The sequence below is a fragment of the Nematolebias whitei genome, chromosome 6 (genome assembly GCF_014905685.2).
Source record: "Nematolebias whitei isolate Nwh7 chromosome 6, NemWhi1, whole genome shotgun sequence".
NCBI classification, from domain to species: Eukaryota; Metazoa; Chordata; class Actinopteri; order Cyprinodontiformes; family Rivulidae; genus Nematolebias; species Nematolebias whitei.
In genome coordinates, this window is record NC_056503.1 from 45,619,640 (window position 1) to 45,631,026 (window position 11,387).

Sequence of the window (11,387 nt, forward strand, 5' to 3'; positions counted from 1 at the left end):
AACACCATCCATCAGGTCAGAGGACACCAAACACCATCCATCAGGTCAGAGGACACCAAACACCATCCATCAGGTCAGAGGACACCAAACACCATCCATCAGGTCAGAGACACCAAACACCATCCATCAGGTCAGAGGACACCAAACACCATCCATCAGGACAGAGGACACCAAACACCATCCATCAGGTCAGAGGACACCAAACACCATCCATCATGTCAGAGGACACCAAACACCATCCATCAGGTCAGGGAACAGGAAACCAACAACCATCAGGTCAGAGGACATCAAAGACCAACCGTCAGGTCAGGGAACAGGAAACCAACAACTGTCAGGTCAGAGAACATCAAAAAACAACCATCAGGTCAGAGGACATCAAACACCAACTGTTAGGTCAGGGAACAGGAAACCAACAACCATCAGGTCAGAGAACAGGAAACCAACAACCATCAGGTCAGAGGACATCAAAGACCAACCATCAGGTCAGAGGACATCAAACACCAACCGTCAGGTCAGATGACATCAAACACCAACTGTTAGGTCAGGGAACAGGAAACCAACAACCGTCAGGTAAGGGAACAGGAAAACAACCAGTAAGAACCACCAAGTATTACATCAAAGGGCACAAAAATCTGCACCCATTGGGTCAGAGGACAGAAGACTAAGAACCAGACTGATGGTTGACAACAAAATTACAGTGTGCCAACTAAGTCAGAACAAACAGGCCTTTTTAATAGGGCCCCGATTTCCTTAATTTTGGAAAATCGGAAATCGGCCAATGAGAAACTGATTTTACAGATTTTTTTTAGTTTTAACAAAAATTGTCTGAACTTCATTTATATTTCAGAGCACTACCTCATGGTCAGTTAAAACAAGTTTGTTTCTAGAATATTGTTCAAGGGTATGTTTTATAATAAAATGATATTGGAAAATTGATGGTGCATTGTGACCTTATAACACCTGACAGTGTCACTTACAGTATAAAACAAAATCAGTATCGGCAGGTCAGACTTTTTAGAAATCGGTGATCAGTGATCGGCCAGAAAACTGCAATTGGTGCAGCCCTACTTTTTAAAGTCCATTTCAGTTAAGCAAATTTTCAGGAACCAGGTTTTTGATTCAAAATAACCAGACACAAGAGTAAAAAATGAAAACAGTTTTATTTATTATTGCAGTTGCAGCAAGGGAGAGAATCTAGTAGAGGTGACAAGTCTTCACAAGCGAGTGGAGAGAGAGTCACCTGTCAAAGACTGCAGAGGTGAAGTCATCGGCAGTGGAGCAGGGCAACTGCAGAGGAGTACTGTGACAACGTGGTTTGAAGGGGATAAATCTGAGAGTGGGATCCGAGGGACAAAACAGGGTCAGGTACAGGTGGTCCAAGTTCAAATAAGTCCAAGTAATCCATGAGACGTAGTCGTTTGGTCAGAAGAGGAGGTTGTTACCATGATCAGAGAGGCAGAACAAAACCAGATGAGAAACAGGCAAAAACGGAAATCCAGAAGGCAAGGCTTGAGATTCAGGCAAGAAACAAGAAAACTATGATGGCTGGAAAATCAGGGACCATGGGAGGTGTGATAATCTGGCAAAGGACAAGTGAAAGTTGAGCTCTTAAATAAGGTCAAACAGGTGAAGTGAATCAGGGCTGATGAGCTGAAAGTGCAGAGGGGGGCATGGCTGAACGACAGCGCAGAAAACATGACATGAAGGGGCTGTGAGCGAGGCAGGGGACAGAGGAAGTGATAAAGGCATAAAGGGGCAGAGACTGCTGATCATGACACAAACAGAGTAAATTTAAACATACTGATTGAATCTTATTTAAAATGCTATGTTTCATTTTTAATGACCACAACCCAATAATGTATGCTAATCTAAACTGTTTGCCAGCTAGGTAGTTGACAGGATATCAGAGCCAAGCAATGTCATTTCACTTCATTCTCCTTTAAACGGCCATGCCCATCTTTGGGAGAAAATTGGTAGAAACTGCTGGTGACCATCTGAAAATAACTGGAGTATAGTATAGTATATTTTGTCCTATGAAAATTGAAGATAGTCTATACTGCCAGCAGTCTACATGGCCAGGGACCCTCTCTCGTCTGCCCACTGGTTCACTTCTTACCAGATTTTGATGATCCTCTTCACAGGTGGAGGGCCTAGTGGAGGTGGTCTTCTGACACTCTTTCATGCTTGGACAGGCCATGCCCCAGGAGCCAAGGCTCAGCCATCAGGTGCTCATCTGTGAGCTTCCCTCACAGGCCTAGCTCCAAGGGAGTACCCCAGTTTCTCTTTTCTGGGCGAGGTATTGTTGCTCTGTCATGGTTGAAATGTCTCTTCCATGTTGCGTGGAAGACTGGGACAACATCAGCAAAGTGGCAAACTGGGTAGTTGTTTTATCTTTGAATGGGGACTTGAGAGTCTGTTCCAACTATTGTTGAATCACACTTAGCTTGCTTACCTAGGAAAGTTTACTCCAGGGTGTTGGAAGGTAGGCCATGAATGACTGCTGAACCTCGGCTTCAGGAGGACCTGTGTGGCTTTTGTCTGGGTCATGAAACAGTGGACCAGACCTTCACCCTTGCAGGGTTGCTCTAAGCAGTTTGACTCTTCAGTCTACATGTGTTTTGTGGATCTTATGAAGGTTTCTGACCGTGTACCCCGAGGCATATGTTGCAGGGTGCTGCAGTAGTTTGGGGTGCCAGGGCTGCTTGGGAGATCTATCTGGTCCTTGTATAACCAAAGTAGGAGCTGTGTGCATTATTAGCACAAACTAAAGCTCATTCTGGATTAGACTTCCCTAAGGCTTTTCATTGTCTTCGATCCTGTTTGTGGTGTCCATGGACAGGATCTAAATGCAGTTGTGGAGTGGAGAGTGTCTAGCAAGTATGGTGGGAACTCTGAGTTTTTGAAGGACCTGAAGAGATCAGTTGTTGGACAATTTGGAGGAACTGAGGAGACCAGTTGTTGTCTGAGGTTTGGGAGGGAATATTGTCTCGTTCTGGTCTGAAGGAGGGTTCTAGCTGTTCAAGAGTCCTGGATCTTCTCTGCTGGATGGGAGCAAATGTTCTAAAATCTGTAGATATTTTCAGTCTGAGGACAAACATGACTAATGGAGCAAACAGAGCTGATCTCAGTGCAGCAGAAAATAAAAAACAGTCTCGTTTCTGTTAGGAATAAAGACAGCGGTTTGTGGAATCCCCCCTCTTTTAAGATCCCATTTAATCTCCTGAACTCTTCAGTTATTTTTGGTTCTCAGAGTGGGTTTTATTTTCGTTTCCATGAGTCATTATTTATGCATTTTGCACTTTTGTTCTGTTTTTCTTTGACTCGTTAACTGAAACAGATTTCTAAAGTCTGTAACTTTTGTGAGGAACACATTCATGTGTTGGGAGTTCAGAACCGATAAGGTTTGGCTTAGAGGGACGCCTCATAGTCTGATTCTAGTTTACTTTTCCTCTCCATTGTGTGTCTGAACTCAAACCTTACAGCTGCTGGTTTGTGAACAGACCCGAGCTGTTTATAAGAACACTTAAAGTGGACGGGATCACACAGATAAAACTGTCGGGCATGAGAAGCTGCAGTGGTTGGACTGGAAAGATTTAAACAAGACGTTCCAGCCACAGAACGTCACACTGACTTAAAGTCAGACTAGAAGAAGGAACCACACTGTCCAGTCTGAACTCTCCAGAGGTCTTTCAGTCGCCCGAGTGCATCAACACATCCATCTACAAAGTGCTCTGATAATTCCACACATTCAAGTGAAGAAAACAAACTCATCTGGTGTCCTACCATCACCGAAACCTTCTTCTTGTTGGGGGCGGCTGTGGCTGAGTGGTTATAGCAGTCGTCCTCCAATGCAAGAGTTGGGGGTTCGATTCCACCACCAGTCACATGTTGAAGTGTCCCTGAGCAAGACAGTGAACCCCTCACTGCCTCTGATGTGTGTCCAATCAGTGTGTGAATGTGATAAAGCTCTGATTATACTTTGTAAAGATCTAGTAGAGTGCTGTGTTAATGGGTAAATGAAGGCACAGATTGTTGTGTAAAGTGCTTAGAGTATCTTAATGAAATAGAAAGGTGCTATATAAGTACAGACCATTTACCATTCTTGTATTTTCTGAGGCCACTTCACTTTTAATTTTTAGGCCTACATCAGAAGAAGTGTGGGTTCATTTGAAGCATAAAGACTTGCCATTGAAGTTTACAGGAAACCACCTCACAAAAATCAGAACCTTCTGATCGATTTTCACCACCCACTGAAACACAAACTCTCTGATGTTAGATTTCTACACCAGGACCAAACTTGTTCCCACAAGAACAGTAGAAAAGGAACAGAAACAGATCAAATAATCTGTCCAAACTTGTGGATATCCTGACTGGAACTGATCAGCAAAGAACTCTAAAAACACATCACAGAACAGGGAGAAGAACAAACACAAAACCACTGTCACCCCTACATGCTGCTGGACACTCGTCTGAGGACCATAATGTCCATGTTTTGGACAGAGAAGACACATGGTTTGAGAGGGGTGAAGGAAGGCATTTACGTCAAAAGAGAAAAGACAACTTTAAACAGAGGAGGAGGTCTCATATTTTAGCTTTCCGAAACCTACAATGGAGCAGTTTCCCCTCTGTCACACCTCCATGCAGGTGAACAAAACATCTGAGAGCCACGTGAACAAAGGCCCTAATGACCCTCAGAGGGAAGGAAAGGAATATAAAGACCCTAATGACCCTCAGAACAGAGCAGAGGGAGACAAACACTCTAATTACCCTCATAAGGGAGGGAAGGGAGACGAAGACCCTAATGACTCTCAGAAGTGTGGGGAGGGAGACAAAAACCTGAACGACCCTCAGAACGGAAGGGAGGGAGCTAAAGACTCTAATAAGCCTCAGAAGGAAGGAGAGGGAGAGAGAACCTAATGACCCTCAGAAGGGAGGGGAGGAAGACGAAGACCTGAATGGCCCTGGGAAGGGAAGACCCTCAGAAGGAAGAGGAGGGAGGTAGAGACCATACTGACTCTCAGAAGGGAGTGGAGGGAGATGAAGACCCTAATGACCCTGAGAAGGAAGTGGAGGGGAGGAGATAAAGACTCTAATCGGGAGAGAGGGTAGAGTGATAAAGACCCTAATGACCCTCAGGAGTGAGGGGGCATAGAGACCCTAATGACCCTCAGGAAGAAGACAAAAACAAAGAAAGAGGGGAGGGAGTTTAAAATCTTTCTTTGGTTTCTCTTTTCTTTAAAACTGTCTTCTGTCCAAAATGTGGAAGTTTATGGTATGGTATAAAGTTTATTCATTTAAAAAAAGTACAAAACAATTCCATAACAATATAAAAAAAAAGATACAAAAGATTTTTAAAAAAATCTTATTATATCTGCCCCTTTTTTCAAACAATTATTTTAATCATAATAATTTTCAAGTAACAGAACAAAATGGATAACTTTCTAATTTTTCTAATTCTAATACAAAACACACACTAAGCTACTTCATATATATTTTTTTAACAATCCAGTTTTGATCTTTTTCTTAAATGTGCACATTGACTTGGCATTTTTCACATCACTCTCTAGACCATTCCACAATCCAACTCCTTGGATTGAGGTAGACCTTCCCTTCAGACTAGTTCTGAATTTTGGTTTGACAAATATCTCTATCCCCTTAAGATTGTAACTTTGTCTTTTAACAAAATTTATTTGGATATTTAATGGTAATGTGTGATTTTGAGCCCTATACATAACTGATAAAATACTGTAATCTACCAAATCATGGAACTTCAATAACTTCAGTTGATAAAATAATGTGCTTGATGGGTGACTGTAATGCTTTCTGGTGATAATTCTTACAGCTCTTTTCTGTAAAATAAAAATAGGTTTTGTAAATGTTTTACACACTTTCCCCCAAACATCAATGCAATAGATTAAATGTGGAACAATGATTGTGTTATACAACATGTACAGAGCTTTATCATTTAATAATTCCCTGACTTTGTATAGTACTGCAATAGATTTAGATATTTTTGTTCTTACAGAATTTATGTGATTTTTCCACGTTAGCTGTTCATCAATGATTACACCCAAAAATTTCATCTCATTAACTCTACAAATCTCAACACCCTCAATTTTAAATGGACAAGTTTCTGTCCTCTGTGATTAGATGGACGACTATAGGGACTTGTGTGACTCCAACACTACTTTTAATTTATTCATCTCACCTATGATTCATTAACCTGAAACTCTCAGTCCAGAATCAGAACTGGTCTTACAGATGAGCCCTTCTGAAGGTCTGCCAGAGGTTTTCTTTGGACTTTGATTTAATTTTCTGTCAGTTTCAGTCCTTATTTCTGAATATTTTCAGAGGAATGCTTGGAACTCTGACTTCATTCAGATACAACATGGCTCCTAAACTCACAGACCGGACCAGCAGGGTGGTAAAGCTCAGGGTGATGTGAGGGGTTCCTTTACTGGAGGAAGACAAAAGAAGGAATGTCCAGGAACAAGAACTGAAGTAAAACTCCAGAAAAATCAAGAAAACTTCTGAAGAAGCTTCAGAAGGTCTGAATACAAACTTCTCCACAGACGTTAAAAAACAATGCAGAACCCATCCAGAACCTGTTCCTACAGTCAGCCTCCACCTCTGACCTTTGACTTGTGAACTCTGATTCAGGGTCGGGCTGGTCATTGAAACCTGGTTTTATTAATCACCACATCAGACTCTGAGACACCGAGGGACATATGTCCTCCTCAGACTCAGGTCTTCTCTTCTGCTACAAAAAATCTAAAGAAGAAGAAACTGAGGAAGAGGAGAAAGAAGATGTTCCAGCAGCTCTACACAATCTTTACTCCTCTCAGTGAGTAGGAGAGGAGACAAAGAGCAGAGACATAGATGTGAAACTAAAGAGGAGAGGTCCAAGGGCAGTAGGAGATGACGAATACCTCAGTATCTGGTTCTTCTTCTTCTCCCACGTCCTTGTCCCACTTGTCCAACGTTCATCCTCTTTCAGTCCTAGATTCAGTTTCAGGGACTCAGGAATGGATCGAGTCTTGTTTTCTCTTTTAGATCCAGGATCTGGGTCCAGAATCACGTGCTCAGAGGCTGTTCTTTGCTCCTCCATATCTGAGTCAGTACTCGTCACTCCCAGATGTTCTAAGGAGGCTCGGTTCTCCTTCATGGACACACCTCTGTTCAACTTGATGTTTTCAGTCTCAGCTTCAGGATTTTCAGATTTGACGGTGCCAGAGTCTGTAATCATGAGGTCCTTGTCTTCTATGGATGACGGGTTTGGATCTGACTCTGCAGGTTCAGGTCTGATGCAGGTCTTGACTGGTTCTGTTGTGGTGGTGGAAGAAGGAGGTAGAGCAGTCACGACTGGTGGAGCCGTCGCACGGCGCTCTCCAACAGGAAGTTTCATGCAGCGGTTACCATGGAAACGCTGTCTACAGACACATCTGTTGGTCAGTGGACATCTGTCTGCATGAGAACATCTGGCTGCACAAGGAGAGAAAACAGTCATTTGATCAAAGATGGCCGCTGCAGCTGCTGTGACTGAAGTGAAACATCTTACTCACGTTTGGAGCTTCTTCTGGTTTCTCCTGGTCCAGGAGACAGAGTTCTTTGGACACAACACCGGTCTCCACAGACACCAGGACTGCAGACAGGAAGCACAGATTTTATCAGTAAATCATCTGCAACTTTGTGACAAACAAACTGATTATCAGGTAATTTAAAGAAAGATGAATGTGTGAACGCTGAGAGCTGAAGGTGACAGCTGCTAGGTACGGCACTGGGTTCCACAATTACATGGACGACTTTTACAGCAGCCCCAAACGGTTTGAGGACCTGACCAACATGTGGTTTGGAGCTGGTGGTACCTACAGGGAGAGCAGAAAAGCACATCCCAGAAGGAGAACAAACACTGTCATCAAAAAGAGCGAGACAGGAAGATGACCAGAGAGGGAGCACTTGTGTTTGTGAAGAGGATGGACACATGGGCAGCACCATCCATCCTGCATTTTAGGGTGAGACAGCAATTGACAGGTGGAGGACAGAGATGGACATGAACTGTGAGACGTGTTGCTTACAACAGCTCATCCAACACTAGTCAACCCACAAATAAGCTGCTTGGACGTTCAGGACCTTGTTGAAGCCCCTCCTGGACATTGCATCCACAGCTTCCTGGACCTGCAGTAGAAGCAGGTGCAGTCCAAGACACACAAGGACTTCATGGTGGAGCTGCTTAACGGCTTTATGTTGTGGAAAAGTTGTTCCCCAGAGGAGATAGGAGAACATTCCCATGTCACAACCGTCCATGAACACCAAAACCCACCGAAGGCCGGCTGAAGGGCAAACACTGCCACCAGGTGGTCAACCAGAGAGCTGCACGTGCCCTGTCTGGGTTCAGACAAACAACAACAAAAAAATGTTGTTTTTGTTGTGAGGCCTCATTGTTGTGCACAGAAACCCCCCACCTGCATTCCAAAGGAAGTAGTTTATATAACTTTTTTAAATTTTTTATATTTGCACATTGTCCAGGACATCCTTGTAAAACAGATTAATAATCTCAATGGATTTCTTCCTGGTAAAATAAAGGTTTAAATAAAATAAATAAATAATGTGTACATAAGTGTATGACATTTACTGTTTATTGTAAAAACGGTTTGTTATAATTGTTGTTGTATTAAAAACATTTCCCCTTGGATTTTATGTTTTTGTGTGATTTTAAGTCCAGTGCGTTAATAATGTTGGTTAAAAAAAAAAAACAACAACTAAAAAGCCATTTTTAATGTGAAATATAAATATAAAATCATAAGAAGTCCAAAAAAATGACCCAATTTCAACAAAGTGACAGCACCATCCCTGAACGAGCCGAACTTTTGATACATGAACAGCTGAAGTGACACAAAGTCTGGAGCCGAGTCTGAGACGTAGAAAAAACCCAACAGTGAAAACGCTGAGTCGGCATTCTGACTGGACCGGACTGAGGTCCACGTTCTGAGCTCCAGCAGTCTGACGCCTCTCAGCCGAGTGAAACAGGAAGTGTTTCAGAGAACCTCTCTGATCCTGCAGAACCACCAGCCCAGCATCCCGACTCAACAGAACCACTGAGCTGTGGGCTAGCAGCACCACCAGGTCCGCTTCCAAGCGTCCAGGTGATAAATACCTGCTGTCATGGATGACGAGGAGAATATCACAGAACCCTCATTATAATTTATCTGATAATCTGCAGTCTCCGACAAACATGCTAGTTTGGACAAATCCAGAAAATAATCCATCAGAACCAGGTGTCTCCATCAAGAACACTGAGCTCTGACCGTTGGCAGCAGAACATCAAACTAAACCGTCAAAATCACTCAAATCTCCCCATAGTCGACCATCGATGGTAAAAAAAAAACCCCAGTCCTGTTTGACCTCTACAGCAGAACCTTCATTCAGATGTTCAGTGGGTCACAGGAAGTCAGACTTCCCATGATCGAACTGCTGTTTTCACAGCCTGGACCTCAGAACAACTAAAGACCTGATCACCTCTGTAGACCAGCCTGGACCTCAGAACAACTAAAGACCTGATCATCTCTGTAGACCAGCCTGGACCTCAGAACAACTAAAGACCTGATCACCTCTGTAGACCAGCCTGGACCTCAGAACAACTAAAGGGGGGCGTTAAATCTGGTCCTGGAACGATCCTGTGCAGACGCTGGGTCGTCTCTGGCTTCAACTTTCTTCCATGTCACTGGACTGGAATGAGGACTTTGTGGTACAGGGTGATGGTGGGCCCAGGGTGTATCACTGTGATGTTTATAAGTGGTTCTGGTACTGGTCTGGTTCTGGGAGCCAGGGCCTCTCAGCAGAGGATTTATTCATTACTTACAGCGTTCTGATTGTATTGTAGCAGCAGGAGATCCAGCAGACCGGATCCAAACAGCTTTATAAACACAACACCACACAGACCAGGGCCTGGTTTTCTCGGGGTCCTCCGGTTTCCGCACAGAGCAAAATGTTAATTGTAACTCTAAATTGTCTCTAGGTGTGAGAGCGAATGGTTGTTTGTCTCCATGTGTCCCTGTGATGGACTGGAGACCTGTCCAGGGTGTCCCCCATCTCTCACAGTGACCCCCCCGAAACCCAAAACGGAAGAAGCGAGTAAAGATAATGGACGGATTAAATTAAAATAAATCTAGTTTACTTTAAATTAAACATTAAAAAATACAATTTATAAAGTTTAGAAATAAAACTGTTAAATCGGTTAGTTTATCTTTTTAAATACTTAACATAAAGAAACATAAAGATTTGGTCCCTTTGAGTCTAAAATGGTTCTCACCCACTATGAGCTGCTCTCCGGGTCCCGAACTTCACCCGGTCCCCCGGTCCCAGGAGAGCTGCAAGTCTGCCGGGTCTGAACCGGACCTCCTCCCTCCGCCCGCCGGGCTCCAGGTCTCCCTCCTCCCGCTGAGGATGCTGCAGAGCTCCGCTGCAGAACCACAGGGTCCAGCTGATCCACAGGAGACAGATCCGCATGGCGACAGGGTCAGACAGACCATCAGACCGGTGGATCCACTGGTCTAAGATCAGGTCTCAGCCTGATCAATGGCAGCTTGTGAGGCGTTCAGGGTCACGGCTGCTGTGGGACCTCCGGCCTTCTGCAGTTTCCAGTGACCCCAAATAGCCTGCAAACCTGATCTTAGGGGCCTGAACCAGGAACCCGATTGACCCATTTTCTGTAAATGTGAAGTTAAAAAAAGGCTCAAGAATTAAAATAAACACAAAAAATAAACAACAAATAATTCCACACAAACACACATTCTTATTTATATATTTATTTGCTACTTTGTTAATTAATCTTTATGAATATGGATATTTACCGCCACCCGCCCACACACACGCGCCAGCATAAGCAACACATTGGAGGCGGAAGTGACGTAACACGGCGCTGCTTACTTTTGTTTTGAAAGGATCAAACGGAAACTCCTTAGAGTTTCCGCTAGCTTCATGCTAACCGTCTTTTCTTTACCCGCCTTCAGCTTCTCGGTGTCAGAACTGAACCAATTAGCCCAACGGGACATTCACAGACTACTTTGACCAGTTCTGAATCCAGTACCGGTTGAACCCGTAACTGGACCGGGTCGGCACACAGAAACAATCGGCGGGCAGCAGGAAGTTAGCGCAGGTTAGCTAGCCTGTTAGCTGTCGGGGTGACCCAGTAGAATAATGGACCTGTTCGACGACCTGCCGGAACCGACACAGACCTCTGGTGAGCGGGCTCGGAGGGTTAACGGTACCGGAGCAGACCCAGGCTAATAGCAGCACCAAACGGGGCAGAGAACAGAACCAGATTCTGATTGTAACATTAAATCTGCAGTCAGATGAATAAAGATTACCATTCAACCTTTATATAGTAT

At 43.9% G+C, this 11,387-nt stretch overlaps 2 protein-coding genes across 2 annotated transcripts in view; one reads left to right on the forward strand and one right to left on the reverse strand.

Annotated features, from left to right (window-relative positions):
* Window positions 1-10,506, reverse strand: part of LOC119410985 (latent-transforming growth factor beta-binding protein 1) — a 43,980-nt gene extending 33,474 nt beyond the window's left edge. The window contains exons 1-3 of the mRNA XM_037677904.1: window positions 10,310-10,506; window positions 7,563-7,642; window positions 6,930-7,482 (exon numbers count right to left, since the gene is read on the reverse strand). Of these exons, the coding sequence (XP_037533832.1) occupies window positions 6,930-7,482; window positions 7,563-7,642; window positions 10,310-10,506 (830 nt within the window). The remainder of the gene's footprint in view (window positions 1-6,929; window positions 7,483-7,562; window positions 7,643-10,309) is intronic.
* A 459-nt stretch (window positions 10,507-10,965) lies between these two features.
* Window positions 10,966-11,387, forward strand: part of LOC119411401 (integrin-linked kinase-associated serine/threonine phosphatase) — a 3,703-nt gene continuing 3,281 nt past the window's right edge. The window contains exon 1 of the mRNA XM_037678346.1: window positions 10,966-11,239. Within this exon, the coding sequence (XP_037534274.1) occupies window positions 11,197-11,239 (43 nt within the window). The 5' untranslated portion in view covers window positions 10,966-11,196. The remainder of the gene's footprint in view (window positions 11,240-11,387) is intronic.